The 24868-nt window shown below is 38.2% G+C and overlaps 1 protein-coding gene across 1 annotated transcript in view; it reads right to left on the bottom strand.

Moving 5' to 3' along the window:
• Positions 1–24831, bottom strand: part of ABCD3 (ATP binding cassette subfamily D member 3) — a 30528-nt gene extending 5697 nt beyond the window's left edge. Inside the window, exons 1-17 of the mRNA XM_035902864.1 lie at positions 24756–24831; positions 24428–24453; positions 22908–23200; positions 11355–11391; positions 8814–8915; positions 7335–7423; positions 6368–6437; positions 5401–5498; positions 4619–4742; positions 3600–3656; positions 2227–2369; positions 1807–1876; positions 1288–1357; positions 1063–1160; positions 893–984; positions 256–344; positions 109–181 (exon numbers count right to left, since the gene is read on the bottom strand). Coding sequence (XP_035758757.1) covers positions 109–181; positions 256–344; positions 893–984; positions 1063–1160; positions 1288–1357; positions 1807–1876; positions 2227–2369; positions 3600–3656; positions 4619–4742; positions 5401–5498; positions 6368–6437; positions 7335–7423; positions 8814–8915; positions 11355–11391; positions 22908–23200; positions 24428–24453; positions 24756–24831 — 1607 coding nt within the window. The remainder of the gene's footprint in view (positions 1–108; positions 182–255; positions 345–892; positions 985–1062; positions 1161–1287; positions 1358–1806; positions 1877–2226; positions 2370–3599; positions 3657–4618; positions 4743–5400; positions 5499–6367; positions 6438–7334; positions 7424–8813; positions 8916–11354; positions 11392–22907; positions 23201–24427; positions 24454–24755) is intronic.
• Positions 24832–24868: the final 37 nt, after the last annotated feature.

Genomic DNA, 24868 nt, shown 5'->3' with positions numbered 1-24868 from the left:
TTTTGTGATAATGTGTATTAAAACCTCTATTAGTAGTGGTAGAGAAGAAAGACTTAAAAGCCAGACTACATTAAAAATATTGAAGTTGTGGAGAATTTGTAAACATACTTGATAAGGTTATCAGTGTTGATAATTTCTCCAGATCCAGGTATCAAAGGCAAAACTTGCTTTTTATCTGCATCTTAAATAAAGAAAAAAGTATTAGAAACTGGAGCACTACACAGAGATACACATTTCATATTATGTCACATCTACCTTTTTCTTGCGACACCATAGTACGCTGATATTTGCCACTATTCAAGTCCTTCAGAACCTGCGTTAATTCTGTAATTCGAGCTGTGAACCTAAAAAAAAAAAAAAAACAAACAAACTATAAGTGATTAATCTTTAGAAATTTTAGAAATCCACAGAAGCTCTAAAGGGTACTCTGTTAAGCTGTCAAATTGACAAGTTACTCAACCCAGCACAGAAACAGAATGTTTACATTTTAAGAGTTGCACTGAGGTTGTCGACTATCCAAAATATTTACAGGAACCTTTTCCTGTAATAGCCAAATATTTGATAACTTTTCTTCTTAAGAAGTAAAAAAAAAAAAGTTTGGTAAATAATCAATGCATAAGTGATTTACAATGTCTTTTCAATTAAACATTCAAACTGTATGCTGCTACTATTTAGATACAAAGTTACTAGTGGACATAATTAGCACATCTCCAAATATGTTTTCAGTACAAAATGTTTTTAATTTCTAGATTTTTAGGGTGTTGCAATGAACAAAACACATAACCTCATTTTGTTTTGATTGTACAGACAGCCAGTTTCTTAAAATGAGATAAGAAACAGCAATAACATAACTTCAAGAAAGATTATTTTATACAACCACTATTAAGCTTACCCAGCCAATCTTGTCATTTCACGGCCTGCTAGGACTATTCTGCCCAAAGCTTGAGACATTCTCAGTAACATTCTTCCACTTTGGTAGTAATCCTATAGTAGGAGAAAGTTTCTTTATGTAGACCAACAACATTTAAATTCAGGAAATTGTTTTAATTCTGTTCTGTTTACCTCCAAAAGTTCTGCATGAGTACTATTCTGATGACGAGGATCAGCCAGGTTCAAAAATGGACGACTAACAACCAGGTAACCAACCACAGTGGCAAGGTCTGCAGTTTAAGAGTAAATATTAAGCTATGCGTTAATTGAAGCAATAAGAAAAAAAGAGAATTCTCATGTAAAAAGTTTAGCACTTTGTTATTTATAGCAGTCCATTAGCACTGGGCAAACACTTACATTTGGCAATGATAGTATCAATGAAACCCATAGAGAACCGAAACAGGATGAAATTATGCAAATGTTCCACCTGGTGAGTTACAGAAGAAAAAAGGTCAAACTATATGAGTACCTGGTTTACTACCTTTTATTATTTTACAGAAGTTTGATTCCAAATATAGTTCTTTTTCAGCAATACCTCAACAACGTCTGCCACCTAACTGTGAGAAGCACTGCGCAAGTGTCCCTGCTGGCAAAGGCTTGAACTCTAGATCACAACAACCTAGGCGTGAAACTAAGCAGTGAGAGAGTAGTAATTGTGGTGGGTGAAAAGGAGGTAAGTGCCAAGAGAAAGACCGTCCTATCAGAAACTTATATTCCACTTATAGCCTACTCATTTATTTTTAAATCTAATGACTGTAGCAGCAGAAACACCAAGCCACTATAATCCAATTTGTATTAATATATGTCAAGAATCACCATGATAAAATTAATTGAAGTTTTGCTTAAAATGTTTTAAGATGATAAAAGAAGTCTTACCAGCTTACGGAAGGTTTTATGAATAGTCTGTTTTTCTCTCAAATTTCCATTATAAAAAGCAATTTCTTCACTAAAAAAATAAAAACCAACAAACCCACAAACAATGCAACATCATTTTGTTACAGACAATCTTTGAAAAAGTCAGCAATAAAACACAGCGATATGGTTCTTTCAGCTACCTTATGAAATAAGAGTTTGTACTTTTTCACAATAGTAGAACATAAACTTATCATAGCCCAGCTACAATTTGTCTTTTGAATTAGGAATATAAATGCACATGCCAATTATTTAATAATAATCCACATAAAGATGCAGTTTGCTCAGAACTGATAGCATCAGACTTTCCAAATATATTTTAACATACAGCTTCCGTTTACACCACTTTGTCACTTATATCTTGCCATCCAAGTAAATCTATACCTGTTTGTAATAAGCCGTGAGTTGACGTATCTGTACTCCCCTTCATATTTTTGTTCTATAATAGTCATCTTGCCAATTGGTCTCCTTAAACGTGTAAGGAAAAACCCTGAAATAATCAAGTACGCCATCATGCTAGCTGGACCCTGTGAACATCAAAAAAGAGCAAAAGCTTACCATCTAGACAGTCTCAAACTGCAACATCTGTACCCAAAATCCCCAGGAAACAGGAATCCCTTGATTCTCACCTCATTACCAATTTAATTACTCTTGCAATTCCCATTGTGTTCCTTTCTTTTGTGCTGTAGATACTGTTTTACTAATTTTACTAATTCTGTCCCCAGATGCTGTTCCCATCCCAGCCTTTTGCTCAAGTTTTTATCACCATCCAGTGTGATTTCCGTGCTCCACCGTCCTAGCTTATTTCATCAATACTTTCCTGGTCCTTTCTCATCTCCTCTCCATCATTTCTCCTTAGCTCTTTTCTCTGTATTTGCTACACTGTCACAGCAGTCAAGATTTCAGTCCCATCCCCTTCTTTGATCCATACATCCCCAACATATTTCCTGCTTTTGTCAAGCAGTCCTGGTAGGGATCTCTCATTCTTCTGGATCCTAAGCTGCAACAGACCAGGGCTCCCAAGGAGCATGCTTAAATATTACGGAAGCATGACATGGCGTAAAACCAAGGCATAAACTGAATTTGGCAAAAACTGCCTGTAATAAATAAATATTACAGAGAGCAATGCAAAGACATCCGAGACAGGAAAAATTACCTAGGTTCAGCTAAGCCTTTAATGCAGTCTGTTTCTACAAAGTCTACATCATGTGTCCCAGAGCTACTTCTTGTCAAACCCTGAACATGTTTGCTAATGTACCATCTTACTAAGCTGAAGAATTATTTCTGTAATGATCTGTAATGATTCATCTTATGGGGGTGGGGGGTGCAGGGGAGAAGAATATAATGGTCATACAGCTCAATCAAAAGAATCCCTCCCCTTCATAGAGGCTGCAAAGAAACAGAAAACCTATTTTCTCCCTTAAATGGAAGTCATGCAAGACAAAAGCAGCTAGAAGGGTACTGTACTAAAGGGGATTCCCAAGTAACTGCTACAAGAGAATAAAGAAAATTCTTGTTTCTTAAAATAGTTGGTTGAATGCCTACGAATTCTGGTTTTTGGCTTGCTTGCCTCAAGATAGAGAGCACTAAAGCGTACAAAAAATTAAGTGTAAAAGCATACTTCCAGTACATCCCTTTGAATAATGGATTAATCTATAATGAACATCTAGAATTTTCCTCAGACTTTGAATAGATACAAGGCTATAACCAAAGAAGGGAAAATTTGCATATAATGCTAAAAACACCACTCAATTTACCTGAGCTCCTATTGCACTTGTTAGCTTGAAGATATACAAAACTATATCCAAGAAGGGCTGTAAGAGAAGCATAGAAAAAAACATTAGAACACCAACATAATATGAATATAGAATGGTCCAGAAACCACTAACCACCCTGGTAAGTTATAGCTCTGCATTAAAAGCACAGCTTGTGTAATAGGTTAACCAGTGTTAAGTGCTAAAACAAAAGGAATCTCATCCACATGACATTCACTCAAGCATTGACCATAAAAGCATTGTGATCTTCAGATAAAGCACATACCATGTAAAGAAGTACTTCACTATTTTAGGTCTGTAATAACACTGGAATAACGCTCTGCTCACTGAGCAAAGTTGGACTAGACCCCATGATTACTTCTTAACTGAAGTAATCATGAGAAATATTGAGCAGAATAATGCCATATAGTTGGCTATGTACCTGGATAGAAGCAGTATTCCAATATGCAAGCATCCTGTTCTGTACCTGCTTTCTCAGAGCTAGAGCAGCTAAACTACAGGTTTTGTAGCCAGAAGTTTTTGAACAAATCACCTTGTATTTTGCTTTATACTTGTATGAACATAGCATCAACAAAATTTAGTCTAAAAATTTCAACAGTATTCTATTACCTAACCCCCCTAAAATTTACACAGAAACATAGGGAAATGCTTGTTCAATGACACTTCCCTATCCAAAATAATATTTGTATCTAACTAAAAGCTAAGCATTGCTTTTCTTCTGAAACCAAACTAGCTGAGAAAGCATACTCATCACTGCTGATCTGCAAATGAATGTGGTAAGTTCTTTGAAAGAAAATTTAATACAAACTGTAGCAATCCACACCAGTGCTTTGGCAGAGGTCACGGAAACCACAGAGAGTGTGAAATGATATCATAAACAATTTCTTTTAACACCATACTCCAAGCAATACACAAATAAATGCAAACAATTCTTTTGAGCTCTGACATCGCATCCTAAACGTCCACAGGTATTACTCAAAGTTCTCTCTGAAAAGCCTTACCTTGCTAAGGTTCGAGTACAGGTCCACTACACTGTTACAGAATTTTTCCACATCCTGTGTAAGGAGTTGATCTGGATTAGCTATTCTGTTGTCCAGATTTCCCATTTTGTAGTATGTATAAGCTCTGAAACAAAACAATAGTTAAGCAGCAGAAAAAAAACATTACCTGGGATCTCAAATAACTGGAACGCCCCTGCTTCATACAACCGAGATGGAAAGTAGCACACACATGACACGACATGACTGCACGGAGTCAACACAGCTTGTGCTTCGCCTGATCAGATCCACATTAAATCCTGCAGAACTGTTTAGGCTCCAGGACGTCTTAGCTGAAGCTCAGGCCCACGCTTCTCTATGCACTGCTGCTGCACTTGAAGTCAGAAAACCCTCACAAACTCTGCATCAGCACACCTGACAACCAAAATTTGGTGCAGAAGGACATAAGCAGCTATTCAAGTTCACACATCCAATTCAGTCTGCAGGATTATTAGCCCTATATGAAAGGAACTGAAGTATTTTGGGAGCTGATCCAGCAATGGAAGCAGTACTTATTGTTTTTCCTAACTGAGCCAACTTCGCTGTCTTTGTATCTGTGCCTTATGCAACCTGGATGAGCCACTCATCCTTAACTGCAAATTACTTGCAACCAAAAGTCTTTTCTGAACAGTACACCTAACCTACTAAGCACCTTGCTACCTTCTTATGATGTACTTAAAATTATTTGGTGTGATTTTAATCTATTTAGTTTTTAAATCCTCAGACATTAAACAGGTGTTACTTACTTAAGATATTCCTCGTAGAGGTATTTGGTAAGCCTTACTCGGAAGCAAAGTTTCAATTCGTTAAGGCCATACTTCAGGAAGTTATTAACTAAGGAGATCTAAAATAAGAGACAGTATTTCAGTATTTAGCTAACAAGATACTTAAATCACTTTGCAGCATAGATTGTGCAAACACTTTAGAACAGGTGAATTCTCTCTCCCCTTCAAGTCATATTACCATTAACACACCTAAGACCAACCACATAGCATCTGCAGGACCACTGATTAGGTTTCTGCCTGCATTTTTGACAACCCCAGTTCCCAGTGGATCTCATCACATCAAAAGATTTAATGTAAAACTATGTTCATATAGCATATCTTCAGCTCTTCTGATAAGCTCTAGGTAAGAGCCACAATTTGACAATCACTACCTTAAATGGATCAATTCTCTTTTAAATCTATTGTAAACCAGGTACGTTACCTATTAGGTAGTAACAATTATTTCTATCTGGTGCAGGTCAGAGATGTTGACAAGCTGAAGGAAAGTTAAAGGGTGGGGAAAAAACATAACAAATCTCAGAAGCAGCTGTAAGAAATATAAAAATTAAAGACTAAGAAGAGATATTCATCTTCAGTGGTGTCAAAAGAATCCCACACCTACAACGCTGAAACATCATCCGATCCGTAAGCTGTTACTACGCAGTACTTCAGATGGCACGCTAAGCTATTGGTCTGAACTGCCATCAGCAAAACCAACCTGAAAACCTAAATATATCTGTCAGAAAAATAGCTGCAATCAATAGGGAAACATGCTGATAAAGTCTCCCACACACTGAAGCCAGAAAATGAAATGTCTTAATACACACCTGCATGTAAAACAACTAATTTCCGTGGGGTTTAAGGCACTCATTTGAGATCTTTTCCCCAAATTCTTTATTTACATTTAAAATATGTTCTACTAAAAGGCTGGCACAAGAAAAGCACTTACAGCAGGCATTGCAGCGATGAAGTTGAACAAGTATTTCTTGAAATCTTTTCTGCTGCGGCCAATGATAGCACTGTAAATGACCATCGGCTAAGCGTTAGTACAAGAGAAAAGAGAAAGCATAAACTAGCATGTCTTAAGCGGACAAGTTCTCAGTGGACCACACAGAGGGGGAAAAAAAAAATTATCATGGAAACCTGTAGTATCAGCTGTAGGATCAAGTATGACAGACTTCTGTAAGTTAAGTGGTAAAGTGACAGACTAAGCAATTATCTCCCTTCTGCTCCTGCAGTAGCTGCCTGCATTAAGGGCTCAGAAATTCATCGTCGCAGAATACCAGTTCCTTTCCTTCTTTGCTTTCACAGACTCTCATAAGAGAGAAACAAAGCAGTCCTTCCATTCTACAAAGCACTGAAAGTCTCTCCTGAAATACAATATAATTCTGAATTACACTTCAAGACAAATTCTGACTTGCTTCAATTAGCAACGAGAATAATCCGATGTCTAGAAAACACTTTCTAAAGCATTAAGACTGAAAGCATTGTGTTTATCAGTCTGAAGAGCAGACAGTTCAGTAGGAAGAAGTAACAGTCCTAAAATCCAAACAACGTGCCTGAGTCTATGCCATAGAGCCACTATGCCACTATTCTGAAGTGCCCTCTTGGACCCTCAGATCAATGTGAGATTTAGAGTTTTCAGTGTACAAAATGTGATGCAAAGAACTGAAAACCATTTAATAAAGTAAGTTTTGGTTAAAAAAATTAAAATTGTGTCCAACAGCAGAAAAACAGTTAATTAAAATTAATTTTCTTTCAAAAAATATAGGGATCCCCCCTCCTCAAAAAACTGCAACTATACCAACTGTTTCCTATAAATAAGCAACCTATAAAATGTCTGAATATGTGTTCTGACAGATTACTTTCCCTAATAAACAAAAGAAAATGTTTTAAAATAACGCATTTATAGATACCTTTCTATGACTGTTCCATTTTGAATCATCCAAATATCACAATATGTGCGGACTACCAGCATCACAGCAATAAGGAGCAAATAACCTGTCTAGTACAAAAATAGAAGTGTAACAGTTAAAAAATGGATAAAATTCACCACTTTTTTCTAGTAGTTGGTCTGACCATATCTAGCAGACAAGTATTAACCTGCTGCCCCCAGCTAATGCAGTATTTTCTTACTTTGCAGTAAACATAGCATACAATATTTTTTTTTTAATAGAATACTGATTACATTTTTATGGAGAAAGTTTGTCTTTAAGCCCAATAGTCCAGCCAGTTTTCCATCTACCCCACTGTCCAGTCACCCAGCCAATTCAGTTTGGCTATCAGAGTACTAGGGGACACCTTAGTCTCAAGGCCTCACTAAAAATCAAAGTATCCAACAGGCTCCGTTCTTCCCTTATCCATGCAGCCAGTCATCACATCACTGAAAGCAATCAAGTTAGTAAGGCATGATCTGCCATTCATAAATCCAGGCTGGCTGTTTGTAATCACCTTTTTGTCCTTCACGTGGCCAGAGTTAGCTTCCAGGAGGATTTGCTCACAGCCTTACCAGGAACACAGTGAGGCTGACCAGCCTATAGCTTCCAGTACAGTAATCTTTGAAGTTGGGAGTGATGTTTGGGGTTTTGGGGGATTATCAGTAACCTCTTCCAATGGCCAAGACATTTTGAAGTTGATGGAGCCCAGCCCTGCCAGCTCTCTTAGAGGCATTCCCACCGATGCTTCTACCTTCTATGTGCTTCCTTTTTGTGAATGAGCTGTTGAAGATCCCTGTTCACCCAGGCTGGGTGCCATGCTTGCTCTACATTCTGTACACTGGAATTCATTTCTCTTGTGCCTGATGTATGCTGAAGTTCTAATCTATTACAGTTCATCACTTAAGTTCTGAGCTCAGCTAATGCTCTTTTAAAAAAATAAATAAATAATGAAGCATTCTGGAAAGCATGAGAAAGACACTGAGGCTAACAATTTTATCTTGCTAAATTCTAGTCTGCATAGCTTTCCTGAGATGAGGCTAACAGACTTTTTGACAAATTTACTTTCTAATAAAGGTTGGTCTAGATATGTTACAAAAGCAAGATTATAGATGAACAGCATGCTATTTAAAGATAGCAAGCATTTGCACAGAGCAGTGTACCACCTTGCACCGAATCAAACAAAACCTGGATGCCCTTTTAAAAGATATGCTGCGGAGAGTAATTAGCAGCTGACAGCAACTGGCTTATCTTGCAACTGAAACCAGAATGCGACTTTTTAGTGATCTAACAACTGAACATACATGTAGATTTTCATATTAATATGTTGCTATTTTAAAACATATAGTAAAATATAGTCCTATTCAAGAAGGTATATGTTTTTGTTTAAATTCTGATATAATTACGAAAGAAAACTTGACTCCAAAACTGCTTATTTTTGTTACTGCAGGCAATGCTTACCTCTTTACAAAGTGTTCTAGGGACCATTATTCTCAGGATTCGACATATTCTTGCGATAAACACTCTGTCCACCACTGCTCGCTCCTTCTTTCCCTCTTTCTGCTGCACACAGAACAAGCAAAACAAGAAAAGTGAGGGGTTTTGTAATGTATTATTTAAATGTTGATGTGATATTTTCCCTATCCAAGCTACTTATAGCTACCCTCCTTCTGCAGCGTTTGCAATATTTCACTCCTATTTAAGACTTGCTCAGGCAAGTTAAATGAAATGTGAGAATTGGGAGCATATGCCCTCAGAGCTAAAAGAAACCCTAAGTAAGAGAAGCAAGCTATCAAAACAAATTGCAATAGGAAGTAGCTGCCATGACACAAAATAATATATTATGTCAAATCTACGTTACAAGTGATACACAAAGCAAACCACAGCATTAAAACATCCAATTACAAGTTATAATGCAATGTGCCATCTCTTAACATTGCTTCTCTCTAGAAGACACCATCATCCAGTATTTTTAAAGGTCCCTTGCATCATTTGTCTAGACCATCAATGGTTTAAATTCCTTGACTGTACAGCCCAAAGTTGCCTCAAGGGAAAATAGAATTTGTTATTCCTCTGCTTCTAAAAAAACATTGCAACACACTCCTAATGAGCTAAATCTACCAGGCTTAAACCCCCTCCTATACCCAAACACCTTTTATTTGGCTCAGCTGCATTTGTTTACTCCATATAACCCTATCTTCTGTCTTGACTAACCTGAATACTTTTTAACAAGCTAATGGTCCAGTATCTTTTTCTTTCTTTCCTGTTTTCTTTCTTTACTTTCATGGTTGTGACATAAGGACTCAGTCCTGAAAACAGACTAAAAGGGCATACATGTGTACTTAAAACAAGCCCTGCCCTATCTTCTGTCTTGACTAACCTGAATACTTTTAAACAAGCTAATGGTCCAAGTATCTTTTTCTTTCTTAAAACAAGCCCTGTCTAATCAACCTGATCCTGCTATCTTTGCTGCCCAAGATTCTTGTGAAGCATGAGTTATCGATGTAACACTACAACAAACTCAAGACAAGAAACCTGAACGAAAAAACTAGGGAGACAGGTTAGGAAAAACAAAGAAAGTAACCTGTGACTCACCATTAATCAACTCAGACAATCTAACGAGCACTCTTTTTTTATTTCCAAGGATGATTAGACCAGAAACTTGCACAAAGAGCCCAACTTAATCTCTACTTACTGTTTACATGTGCAACGTGATGGGCAACAAGTGCAAGCTCTGAGCCCCAGCAAACACAAATTTACTCTGAGTGTGCTGTGAATAACCCTACACCTGTTATTCACGGGATAAAGTCAGCTATAGCCCTGTCCTTTTCAAAAAACCTATGTGAACACAAGCTACAGCTAAAAATTCTAGCCAGATAGGATGCGATATAGTAGATGATAAAAATATTTCAATTAAAAATTATTTACACAAAAATTCAAGCAATCCCAACTACTAAGACCACTGTCCAGGCCTAATGAAGCACAATCCTACACATTATGGCTTTTCTTTAATAAAACTGACAAACACAATGCCCAATATGCAAAACTTCTAGGAGTACCTGGCTAAACATATTTGATGACTGTGCTGAACCTATCCTTACCATCTATTCGTCTCTTCCCCACTTCTACTTTTGTGTTGCACTTACATTAATTCCAGTATCTTCTTCCCCAGAGATTTTTTTTCCTTAGACTGTTAATTCCTCATTCAATATCATTATATCCAAGATGGGTAGGAATAAGAGAAGGCTAGTTAAGACTTTTACAAATAGGTATAGCTAGGCAAAATAGAAGTGTTTACGGTAGATAGTGCAGTCAGGGCCTGGCTAGAAGTTAACACGATGCTTGCATGCACCTTTTTATTTATCCAGTGCACACCTTTTCTTAAATTTTCAGCAAAGATGGAAATATGTGGAATAGTTAACTACTCATACCATTGTATGATCAAACATTTCTAATCACAGGCTCTGTCCTTTGGGCTAACTGTTGCATTTTATTTGAACGTGAAACAAAAAACTTGTCTTAAAGGGATATAATATACCTTTATCAAACAAATTAATTAACAGACACCTGAAAGACCAGGGAAGTAACAAACCTCCTACCAGAAGTATGAAGCACTTTTTAGAAATGGTCAGACTCTACATCTCATTCCATCTTTTTTTCTTTTAAATAAGCAGCAAATACAAGTCATACCTGTCTGTTGCTATGTATGCAGACAAACTTACAACGCTAGTCCTTAAACATTCATAAGGCACAAAGGGATGAAAAACCACATGGTCCACATCAAGCACAGATCATTACGCAGCCAAACTTCAGCCATATGTGATTAACCCGAGTCTTCCATCTGTTTCACCAGTGCGAGTCTCTCAGTATCATTCAAACCACATCTGCACCATAGACATCATTTTTTCCAAAATAAAACTACAATTATGGGACTCAAAGTTAAAAAAAATTATCAGTATTATTTAAAATTACTAAAAATTTATTACATGAAGAAAGAATTACCTCATTGTTCTGCAATGCTTGTTTTCCACTTCTTTTACTGTAAAGGAAAAAAAATAAAGTATTTTACTTGTTATTAACACACATTTCTTTGTCTTGATCTCTGCATAAGACGACACAGAAAGGAAAGCTTATATCCCTACCTATTTCTTTCAAAGCAGTACAGTGTCTTCACCTTGTATGTCAAACTTATGTGCGCTTTTTATACTATTTCAATTCATTACTCAATTTCATTACTCCTTCCAGCATTCAGTTTCATGCAGGGAAACCAAGACTCCCTTTTCCACCTCTGAGTTTTGCTTTACCTTGGCTTCTGTACCATGAACTCCTAGGGGGTTTGTTTCTAACATGAACTTTGCAAGCATGGGTACATGGTTCCACTGACCACAAATGAAAACTGCATGAATGCAGATTCAGCAACCCAAGCAACCCAACTTTGATGTTTCGCACTATAAGCCAAAGAGATTTGTTTTGCATTACATTTGACTTTCAAATAACACATTTTACTATATATAATGATTATTTGTTCATAAACATGTGCTGCAGGGGGTGGGGGTGTGTCAGATCCTGCGAAACCAAGTTCCTGCAAAGGTGTGCATTAGAAGGGGAGCTAGTTTTCATTCTGTCCTTTTTCCACCCCCTGCATTTTACAGGACAGTTAGAGGGAAAATATTTATCAACTAGCGCTAAACAAACATTCAAAAGTACAATGATGCTCTTCTTCCTCTCCTTTTAGGAAAGGCAAGCTGACATATAAGACAGTTATAGTTTGTCTTCCTTTCTGAACATTCAAGCATCAGCTAAGCACGGGAAGCTGTTGGGAGAGCTTATGCATTTATGTAGTTTAAAAGTGACAGCTAACTGTATTAAACTGTAACCTACCAGTTCTCAACCATCCTACTAAAACATTGAGAGCAGGCCGCCTTAAAACTACAATATTCCTATACTTTCAAGACAGCACCTAGGAAATTACAGGGAAGCAGAAACCGAAAGGCACTGCTCTGGCTGCCTACATCAAAACAACTGCAGACCGCCACACAACCAGTTATCCCGCAACGTTATCAACAGCATCGTTTCACGCTTGTGCTTTAAAGCTCTGCAAAGAAAACATCTAGGATGAAACCATGCCTATTTTAATTTATGATGATTAGAAAGATCCATGAATGTCACTGACCAATGAAGAGAAATAACTTAATTATTATGGAAGGAAGAGGCAAGGTAGCAGAAGAATATGAGAAAAGAAGGGAAGGAGGAGGCCGTGCAAGTGAGAAGGGAGAGATGCCAGTTTAACAGGAACTTAATTAAAGGTAATGGTGAGACCGAAGCCTGAGAGCAGAAGATAAAAATCTTGTAAGACTACTTGTGCAAAAGACAGAACAAAGAACACGGAGAGCGGCAGAGGGCAGAAATAATAAAAGTTGAGAAGAGATATAGCACTTAATCAGGCCATGATGGAAGTATGTCTGTGGAAATAGTAACAGTGTGCAAGGTCTAAGAAGCAATCTAGCTCGAGACTACACCTTGGTGACGCAGGAGCAATGTATTGCCGGTGCAAGAAACTTCTCAATACATCTTGCAATTTTTCACAGTACAAAAGATTGACCTATTTTTTAAGAAGTGTCCTTGAGTACGGCTCAGTCCAATCACATCTGGTTTGGGACCAGGAGAAGAGTACTATTCTTAGGTGTGAATAAGCCGTGATCAAACCATATGGATATTTCCCCAGATGATTCATGACTTGCAGTAATGCAAAAGGAAAGTATGCTGCTCCTCCAGATAGGCTGTAATAATTCCCAGCTTTGTGGCTTCAAGGCCTGCCAATATTTGAAGTCACAATGCCCATAATACACAACTATTTCAGCTTTAAAAGGATCAGAAGTGAATACATTAAAATAGTAATATACTAAGAAGACGAGGCCCAGAATTATTCTGGCAGTTGAATACCTTTGATGTATTTATTCATGCATTTTTTCCTACAGTAGCTGTTGAGAGAAATTCAGTAGCTGAGACTGATTATACATTAAAGAGATTGTTCAGAAACAGTGATCTTGTATTTAATTACGAACTCACATTTAATTAAATTTTTATTTGTAAAGTTTAAGATAAAAATTAAGTATTTATAAGTTCAAAACCTAATGAAAAATGAGCTTTAACAGTGTTTTGTCCTCTCTTTCTAAAAAAACCTCATGCATGCTCAAAACAAGACTAATACTTCAATAAGAAAGGAAACAATCTCATATATTAAATATGAATTATCTAGAAGCAGAAAAATAAATGTGGCTACATAGCTCCAAAACCGTTGATCTTGCTATAAAAAAAAAATAAAATAAATCCATTGTTATTTTAACAAGTAAAAACATTTCACTTGCAACAAAAGTCTGTGTCATAGTTCTGCCTAGAATAAAACTTCTGCAGGCCTATTACTGCAGAACTTTTCCTTCTCAAGAGCCTCATTTCTTCAGTCCGATACCTACTGGCACTACTCCAGACTCCATTATACTATTGTAGAACCTTTTTTGGTGAGAATTGTGGTTGCATTCTCATTGAGCTTAAAGACTAAATAACACCCTCAATTAGTCAGCAAGAATACAACGAGACTATCTGTTTAGAGCAGAGAGCTCTAACATTTGGAATAGATTCTAGCACTCTATTATTCCAGACCGCTCATTTACTTAATGCCAGAGCATCACAAGCCTTATTGGTGAAGGAAAGCAAGTGCTGCACACTGTCCAAATTCTCTACTGCAAATAACTCCTCTGGTATAGGGGCAATCGTTGAGCAGCATGGCGTAAGGACTGCTTGGAATAAAAACACAAGGCTGCTTCTGCAATGTCAACTTCAGCGATTACCCTGCCCACACATATCCCTCTCCAGTTTAAGGTAAACCGTGCTTTTTATGACCGTAGGAGCACCTTGAAGGTCAAGTGCTACTGATGCTTGACTAGGATAATAGCTATGATACAGCTCGGGTTAGTATAATTCACCACATGCTTATCAATATAACTACAATTCAGGAAGCTACTATCAAATTGCAGAAGAGCTCTACTTTTGATCCTTCGTGCAGTCACTCTCACTTCATCACAAGGTACTCACAATGAAACCCTTCCCTGAGTGTATGTGTTGAGGCTGAAGCTGGACTGACTGGGACAATGAAAGATCCCGAAGTAAAAACAACTTCCAGACAGTTTAAATGGGAGTAGCACTGGATTCAACAGTGATGGGAACACATTTCTGCTCCTCTCTACCTTTAAGTCAGAATTGTGGAGTGGAGGTTCACCATTCATCTCTCCCCTTTTCCTTCTACATCAGGAAGCCCTGAGATTTTTCTCCTGCCCTTCCCTGGATCAGGACTGCTTTTTTACACCCAGCCATCAGTTCTTGGATTGCTTTTTTACATCCAGCCATCAGTTCCCTGAGGCATTAGATTTTATCAAAAAGAATTCAACAGTTACGTTGCAGATAGTAAGAGAATACAGGACCCTGCTTTAGGTGACAAAGGAAAAATAAGACTACAAGAACAAATATTCAAAAGACAGCTTTATGGTAAGAAAAAAAAAAGTATGGCATGCACCATAAAGCAACCTCATCCAGGAAAGTAAATTATTACATTTTTGAACTTATGAATGCCTAATTTTGCAGCTTGAAAATAATAATGTGATTTTAAACTAAACCATGATAGCTTATGGAGAGAATATTGTGAAAGCATGAGTAAAGCACAAATCAATACAGTAACATTTACTCAAAACTACATAAAAACTCGTACATCGAACTGCTCTAATTTGTTTCTCTGAAATAATAAAACCTGTAGAAATATAACAGCTTGCTTTCTTCCAAGCTCCTACTGTACCAATAGAATACAGAGTTGTGTAGCAGAATTACTTAACTTACTATAACTCATCTCCAACGTCTGCTTGCTTTTCAGTTTTTCCACATGGAAGATGCTTGACCGAAACTAAGTTTACTGCCAGGGAGTTATGAAAAAAGACCTGTCAATACAGTAATGACATAACAGAGTTCATTAAGTAGCAAGTACATAACTGGCAGACTTTTGAGCTTCCTTCATGCCCTCAAAGATAAGGAGGGGTAGTGAAGGTGAGGTTTTTGAAAGGGGTTACCCAGGAAATATATAGAAAAGAAGATAAGAAAAATTATGGTACTAAAATATTTCTAACACTGAGTCAAATCTATTGATTTGAATAGGAATAGTTTTGGATAAGGATAGGAACACAGAATATTCCAAGATGAAACGACACTTAAAGTGTTTCTACGTAGTTTCTTTACAGTTTTCTATGGAAGTATTAAAAATCTTAATTATGTACAATCTCTCTGCCTGTATTCAGCAGGTGCTACTACTATATTCGTCAAGTCTTTCTCCAAACTTCCACAGTCTCAGGCATAAATTTCAAAGCAATCAGTAAGTCAAATTCTACTTTCAAAGGCAGAACTTCATCCATAGATCACCATGGCTGATGCAGCACCCCCCCTGCAGCAAGGTGGACCACAAAGCCAAGAACAAGTCATGTAGAATGAGATACAAAGTGCATTTGATTCAGATGATCTATCTATGGAATAAACTTCAAAAATACTTAGACTAAATAATCCTGTAAATATCTTCCTCTGTACTGGGGATGGGGAGAGAAGAAGCTTCTATAAAGACTTAGTCTTATAAAAATAATAATAATTAAAAACCTCAACTTTCATCTGCTTCATACAACCGTTTATGGAAAAAAATATAAAGATCAGCATGAGTTTAATCCACATCAATTTTCATGGCATTTCCTCTGACTGCTACCTTCACACTAAACAAAACAAAGCATTCTTTCCAAATGATCCTCTATGCTCATGATGTTTAAAGTCAGACTCAAATCAAACTAACACTTCAGTGGCTACAATAGGTGTACATGAAAAGCCACTTTTAACTACAACGTCTTAGATGGTCCTTATGAAGGTTACCATTTATGATGTGGAGTACCATGACCAGTTTTGGACCCCGAGTAGAAAAAAAAATATTGACAAACTTGAGCAGGTACAATAGAGGGCCATCACGATGGTCAGGAGGGTGGACCACTAGCCCTATAAGGAGAAGCAGAGGAAAGAGGGCTCAATCATCCTGCAGAAAAAGGCAGCATTGGGAGAACCTAATAGCAGCCTTCCATTACCTAAGAGGCCACTGAGCCAGACTCTTTGCATGGGCACACAGCAGAAGAGAGAGACAATAGACATGAACTGAACTGGGGAGTTTCAAACTGGATCTAAGGGGAGGGGGGGAATATCACTGTTACAATAACAGAGCATTGTAACAAGGTATCCAAAGAGTGTGGAATCTGTCAGTGGATGTTTTCAAGATCTGACTGCACCAAGCCATTAACAACCTGGTCTGAATTCAGTGTGGATCCTGCTTTGAGCAGACACTTGGATTAAGTGACCTCCTGAGGTGGCTTCCATCCTAAATAATTCTATTATGATACTTTTTTTTTTTTTTAAATGAACAGGCTAGAGATATAATGAGACATGTATCACCTGAAGAATGTTCGGAAAAAACAGTATCTCAGATGTAGCCTGCTACCCACTATTTAACTGCACAGAGCTTTTACAGCAGGCAGACATGCAAGAAGAGAAAAAAAAGGTATTGGCAGTACTGGGATGACAAAACTACGCCGAACTTCTCATCCGTACATGCATGGTAACTGAATAGCAACTCACTAAAGATAAGTAAATGGGCAAGCACTTACCCAATAAATATAGGCAATAGAACAAAACACTGTTCCCCAACACTGAGAAACATCATCAGCCAAAACCAGCAAGATGTTTTAAAAAGAGACTAATCAAGAGTTTCAGGACTCTGTACAGGTATTTGGCAGCTGATCCTATTTTGAGGGCAGCAGCGTGGCACAAGAGGGAAGGCAGAAAACTTCATTATATCATGCAATTTCGGTCTCCAAATAAGTGTTGGTCACAGCACTCAGCCTTGAGGTTTAACTCTATTCCCACACCAGAAAAGCTATTCTCGCTAAAGAAACATGCGACAACGGTCATGACTCAAAAAGGATCACGCTCAACACTACTGAAGAAAGTGATCTGAGAAACTGGGAAAAGCCTTCAGGACACCCTGGAGTCTAGTTACTGAACAGCCTCAGGAATACTGGTTCTGTCGTACTTATTAGCAAACAGGAAAAAGTTAAAGAATTCCTGTCTCTAGAAATACCTGTCTCCTTCCAGAACAAAGTTCAGTGGAAGTAATCTACATCAAGCTAAGCATAACAACAGGGAACTGCAGATGAAGAGAGAGATACGCAAGACTTCCAGTTTAATGACAGGTGAAGAGGAAATAAGGGGTTTAAAATATTATGTTGTGCTTAACTGCAAAAAAAAGCTACAAGTTTCAGGTCATGCTACCTTCCCTCTGTAGAGTAGGATGACTAGATTCTGCCCGCCACAGCGCAAAGGAAAAATATCTGTTTTAGGGATAAGTGGAGCTTTTTAAAGGGTTGTTAACCTCTAAGCAACCTTTGTATTTGCATTTTGCAGACCTTATGTTCTAGAATGGCAGTGGGCAATTTTCATAGCTTTAAAAAAAAAAAAAAAACAAAACCAAACTCAACCATGTAAGATAAACAATTTTGTAACAGTTCACGACTATTTGTGCAGTTTTCAGGTCAGTTTTGGAGTCAAGATACTACTGTGACGCTGTAAAGACAGAATACAATTCAAGTGACTAAAGACGGAATGCAATAGGATACCTTGTTACAGTGTGAAGAAGTAACAGCTATAATGAGAAAAGTACAGTGCCACTTGTAGCGCGCTCACTGGCAGACACAGCTTCATATTGCATACCTACACAGAGGAAGGGAGAGCAACAGTACAGTTATTTCAGGTCAAGGGCAGCAACCTTGCTCAGGAGCCTGGGCACAGTCCAAAAGCATGCCCATTTACGCACTACCCCCTGAGCACACACAGAAACCAAGTGCACAATTTTCTTGGCTCTAGGTTGGTGGCTAGTTGCAGCATAACCAAAAATAATGCGAGGGGAATGCATTCAGGCAACCAAGAAGGGGACTCTGAGAAGGTCACAGGCAGCTCTGTCACTGCAAGCGGGGGCTCCGAATTGCTCTGCCTTGCTAAAGCTTGAAAAGGTTCTACCAACATTTGAGAAGGCAGCAACAAAGCAGAACTGTTGTAAAGGAAATTCTAAGTTTCAGCAGAAGTCTGCATCTTGATAATGAAGTAACGTGAAAAAAAAAAACCTTAGAGCTATTAGTTTTTCCATAAGCTCTTGGTCTGGCCTGAGCTGTGGCTGTAGCTCTCCCTCATGGATAACGGTGGAAAATAAGGACTTCTAGCTAGTTCCCTGCAAAGTGAAAAAGAAAATAGCTTCACAGTGCTACACAGACTTAAACTAGATCTTGGCTTAGACAGCAATCATTTTATGCAACTTAATAAGAGAGAAACCACTAATTAACTATCCAGGCCCCAAACAAAGGCAGTCTGCATGCTAGGAGTAGGACTGAGTCATCTGGTTTCTCCTGTCTCCATACCCTCCAGCTGAAGACAGGTTTTCTGAGCCCCAGGCAGGTTTTTCTACAAGATTGGATTTTAGATGTATTTTCTAGTAAACCTATCTGTATGTTTTAGTGGTTTGGGGTTTTTTCTTCATTTGGAATTTTTTTTTTTTTAAATGCTAGTGCACATACAACAAGTAGTGGACTGAACAGTCACATTCACATTTTGGATAAGCCTAGTTTAATATAGTTATGTAGAGATTTTTCCTTTTTTTTTTGACACCTGTCACCTTTGCACAAAGCAGCACAGGTTCTCTTTTAAAGCTTCTACATACATGGAAGCAGTCTATTAATCTGCAGCTATGTAACTTCACCCTTCTCGTCAAACAGTCAGGGGGACTCAACTAGAACAGGTTCTTTCATGCAAAGTACACTAGCAAGGCTCACCCAAACATCTTCAGAACCTAAAGAAATGAGGCAAACTAACAAAAGAGGGTAACAACCTAAATATACAGAAACAGAATAAAAACACATGACTTGCCTCAAGTTACAACTGCCACTTGCTATGTTTAAACTTCTATGTTATATTTGAAAGCTCCTCCAAATGCCTGAACACGTTTGTCACTTCTGACCGTACTTGTATCAATCACTGCCGAACCGTGGGTTCCCGGGCAGCCCAGCTGATGACACAAGCAGAACACCTACTTCCACTCACAGAAGAAAATGGCTGAGAAGCCCAGTGACAGGCAAGCGCGTAGGTCGTACGTCACCCAAGATGAATTGTGCAAAACCCTATTTGATATACACTGTGTTAACAACTCTGTTGACCTCTCTCAACTCAAATGAGCCTTTCCCCTTGCTTTTGCCATGTTTAACCTCTAAAGCCCCAAGCATACACCATTCCTCCCTTACGTATATTTTTTTCTCCACAAGAGAGATTCCCAGCGCCTGGATTTAAGAAGTTCAATGGGTACAAAATTAAATGTCCACACCCTAGCATCCTTAGATGCTAACGGACATGGCTGGGCAATAGGAAAGGCCAGTGTGTCTCGGAGCAGATTCTAAAAATCTTTTATTTTGTCACCTTTCGATATATGACAAATTCCTTCCTATTAACTCCATTTTGTTTCTTCCCTTTCCCTAATCTTGCGGTTCCAAACTCTTTACCCTTGTATTCTTTACCTTCCTTTCAGTCTCTTCTTCCAGCAGAAAGCTGTACAAGTTAAATACCTTCTTTTTGAAAGTAATGCAAGTTCCTTCTCTACTTGTGCAAGCAATTTAAAATAAAATTTTAAACTATGTGGATACTCAGAAACAATTCTCATTAGAGGGATAATGGACAACATCCAGTTCCTTTACGTAACAGCCCTTAAGGTTTTATTTCTGAAGCAATCAAATGTTAAGCAAATATTCTACTGCTGCTTGTTTGAGGCAGTAATGTCTAATATTCAAGAGAAAGCTCACAAAACAGACATGGGATTAAATTTTTATGCATAAAACTTAATATAACATATAACTTAATTTTATTTTACATATGTTTTACATTACAGGCTTGTTTCCCCTTTTGACAATCCTATACTGTATAACCCTATTTCAGCATTTACCATCTTTTTGAGAGTTTATATTTAATGTGGGTTTAGTGTCTTTGTTTCAAGAACTACCATGTTTAGGTGAACCAAATTGGAGAAGCATAAATGTAAGGGTTATGGGGCAGGGGGGTAAAGAGGGGCTCAGCATTTCAGCAGGTTTTGGCTTTTTTTTTTTTTTTTCACTTTTAAAAATTTTGGCCTTACGCTTTTTTTAAAATTCTCTGTAAATTTTAATCTCGTTGCGATTGTGCAGCACTGATTTCTATACGTAAGGTACGAACTACCTTTTTTTTTTTTTTTTTTTTTTAATTTGGCACAAATATGAACTACAATCCCCGCTCACGCATTTTCAGTAAGGTTGAGACCATTTGCATTCAATTAAAATAGTAATTCATAGCAACAAACTGCTATCCCCTAGTAACTGCACCTGTTAGAAGAGAAACATTTGTTGTTTGCATTTGCACACAACCAGACAGTACTTGTATTACAGCACAAAACATCATTTAGGAAAACAATAAAGATTAGTTCAAGGTTTCATTTCAAGAATTTTTATTACCTGGGAAAAAAAATCCATTCCAAAAAAATCAATCTTTTCAGACCCTGCTCAGTCACAAAGTCTTGGACACTAAACTTTTTTCTTGATTTTTAACTAACGGGGGACAAAGTACAAAGAATACTGATCTGATTTCTGCTGGTTTTCCTTCATTCTTCCACTCTACAAATCTTTCTCCAATACTCAATAGTGGGGGAAAAAAAAAAAAATAGGACCACTGGTCTTTAAAACAGATTTTGAGTCATTTCCCTAAATAGAAGCAACATTTTCAACTGTCAAGACACTGATCATCAGTGCTGCAGTCACTTCTGTTTGCAGAAACAGCTCGTGATGGATTAAAGTCATGGCTGGTTTTTCCTGTATCATATACCCAGTATAACGCAACCTCTCAAAGACAGCAACTACTAATGATTCTAAAAAACTCCAATACTACAACTGAAGTCATAATTGCATTTACGTATAACAACTTCCCTTCTCCCAAGGAGAAATTAAGTTTTTGCAAGGAAACAGACTAGAGAAACTTGTGTGGTTTTCTTTCTGTACTTTATTCCAAGGAAGTAATGTGGAATAATAAGTTACTATCAGCAAACAGTTCTTTGTTGTTCTTTTTTGGAGGATTTTAGAAAGTTGTGGTTAAAATATAATGTAAACTGCTAATGATACCGCCTCTCAGTTCTGCAAAACCGGTGAGTGATGTAATAGCTCTTTCAGAAGAACATCTGTGACTAATCCAGCTAGCACTAATTAAGAGACCTTTAACCTACTAAGGTAGGTTAGCATAACATATACAGCTTAATTATTCATACATTACTTGATATGAGCTGTACTGGACCTTGCCCCTATTGTCTGGGAGCAGAAAAGTAGGTGAAAGTTGCCTCTTCCTTCCTTCCAGCTATCATTTCTACAACTGATTCTTCTATTATCAAAATTAACACACACAATATGAAAAGTCTGCGTAAGAGAAATTTTTTGTTACACATTCAAACACATCTGATTCACTAAAAGAAGATTTTATTTTATTTTTTAATTTGTATGTTATTTTACTTTTCAACTTTGGCCGGCAGTGCTACTGAACTATTGCTGACATTCCAGCAAAACTTCTATTCCAGAAAAACATGATATAATAGCGTATCTTATTTGGAACATTAAGTATGTATAAGCATGAATACTAGTGCATATTCCTAAATAAGCTGTGTGAGGAAGGAAGAAGTTTTGCAGGGAAAGTTTACAGTTGCACTGAAATACTTCCACAGTTCACCTGAACGTTAAGGTCAGCGTTTTTCTGTTTATATTCAAGTCTGCAACACTCACCTTTGCCCTTAGGAAGCTCCAAACTAGAATTTCACTTTCCAGAATTCAAGAAGCTGAAATGCATCTCACACTAACGCAACACAATATTTTAAGGCATTATATACCAAGGTGAATAAAATTCGCACAGATAAAACTAAATCACCGCTGTTCCTCACACCCTTTACTCAGTTGACCTCAAGCAGCAGAGGCACTACCAGTCCTCTTCCAGACCATCTAGATTGCAAGTGAAATTCTTCTCCATAGGAATAAATAAATCAAATTAGGACAGCCGTACTCTCCCACCTTCTCCCTCTTCCCAAAGAGGCAGAGAGAAATATAAGACAGAAATTATTGGGTGCACTAGGCCCTGGAGATTTTTATCATTACTGCACAAAGGTTTACCACTTGTTATTATATGTCAGCATCATACACCACCACAACTATGCTGGCATAAGTAAAGATTTGGCACAAGGACAATCCCTTCCGAAAGTATGCTATAATTTACAGTGGCAAGAAAGCATTAAGAAATGAATGATACATGAACTAATAAGATTAAAGGAGGATGAGGCAATGGTAATAACTGGATGCTTTTGTCTAGGCTGGTGGCACAGGCAACGTCGCTTACCTACTGCCTAGTCTTGATAGGTAGCATTCTGCAGGGCTCCTGGCAAGGTCTGCCTCAGGGAAACACGGAGCCAAGACCAGTGGGCAAAAACAATCCTCAAAAATAGCACTCAAGCAGCAGCAGCACAGCGATAACTGAAACAAGTGAATGTTGGATGTTAAGAGTTTGGAATCTATGGCCGCAATACAGGACCAGTAGGAAATAAGACCTAAGCTGCGGAGGGACTCAGAAGAGTAAAGCAATACATACGGGCAAGTGGAACAATTGAGTTTGCGACATGGTACTTCTTTTTGCTACTGCATTTCTAATAGATTGGAGAATGCAAAATGGTTTGGGAGAGGAAAATTACAGCAGCAAAGGACGAGGCATCAGAAAGACTGTAGGACAGATAGCGGAAAAAGGACAGATCAGGGTAGGCCCTCTCAACTCCATTCAACTGCTGAATTAGCTGGAACAGAACTCATAAGTTACCTTCACTTTCCAATTGCCACTAATCTCGTGGTAGCGTTTAGTCCACCTAATACATATGAATGCTTCAGATTTTTAGCACTGTACCTAGCAAAATCAAAGATCCACACAGGAAGGACGCATTTCCAAATATAGCCTTCAGCATTAAGGCCAACACTCACTTTCAGTATATTGACTCCCAAGCTAACAGACGCATTGCCAGTGTCAAATCCACAGAGCAACATTTACAAGCAAAACGTTTTATGGGGACAACCCAGGACCCACATTATATTTATTTCAAGGATAGAGAGATTACTCTGGGTAAGTTCTAGCCTGCTCTCCTGTCAAGTGAATGCTACTAGTAGTGGGAACATACTAAATGCATTTTGAAACCCTACTGGACTCACATCTATGTTTGAAGATGTGCTCCGACCCAAATGTAATGTAGTTTGTGTGCTGCAAGATCACTCCTTAACAAAGGCAGAGCAAGGTAAGTGTGGACAACCGGGAGGTTCACTTGAAAGGAATACTCTTGATCAGAGTTAAAACACAGATGCTCCAAGAACACCTGTATGGCCTAGTCTTTCTTACAAACACCATCATAATACACTAAGTGCAAAAATCTTGCACTACAGTGGCAGTAACTCTCCCAGCTCACCATTTTTATGCCTTTCTACATAGCTTTTCTCCTTTTTACAACAGTATTTCACTAAATTAAGCAGATACCTGAGAAATATCATCCCTCCCTCCGAGTTCGATAGAAAGGTAACTCTCAGCAAGAGTTTGGGATCTTGTTTCTACTCTCATGCGAGCAATGTAAGACAGCAAACACATGAATTGTCAGCAGCATATCAATTTCTAACATGTTGTATGATGAAGTTACCCAACTTCATGAAGCTCTTAAAGATATCATGCATATGAAAAGAATTGGGTAAAATAAAACTGGATTATTGCTTAATCACAGGTATGTTATTACTTAAGTCTGTTGAGTAAGTCCATTTCACCGTGGAGATCTAGCAGCAGGGTAAGCTTGTAGCAACTACACCATGTCTAACTGTACCACTGTAACATACCAGCTCTTTAGGATACAGTTGATAATCTACAGCCACAAACACGCTAAAAATGGTGAAAGGATTGAGTCTGAGGTATAGCCTTCGCCCACCACACTTTATGGTACCCAAGTGCTTCATAGGAGGCTAACAAACGCACACCCTAGCCCACGTAGACCAGCGAGGCGTCCTCAGGGGCGACACCGCCAGACACCACCTCTTCCAAATCCTTCTCCGTACCTTACTGCCACAGGGCAGCATTAAGGCAAGAGCGGGGGCCCAGTGTCTGCCTGTGCAGGCAGGGCGCCCCGGGACACCCCCAGAAGTCAACCGATGGTTAACGCCCGTTCACCGCCAGGAAAACGGAGGAAAGCCAACGCGATGTGGGGAACCAGGCGGCGGTGGTCGGGCGCTGGCAAGGGCGGCATCGGCTGCGCCTGAGGGAGGGAGGCGGGAGGGGGCGGC

The sequence above is a fragment of the Egretta garzetta genome, unplaced genomic scaffold (assembly GCF_000687185.1).
Source record: "Egretta garzetta isolate BGI_Z169 unplaced genomic scaffold, ASM68718v1 scaffold149, whole genome shotgun sequence".
Lineage (NCBI taxonomy): Eukaryota > Metazoa > Chordata > Aves > Pelecaniformes > Ardeidae > Egretta > Egretta garzetta.
This window is presented reverse-complemented; position numbering and strand designations above follow the sequence as displayed.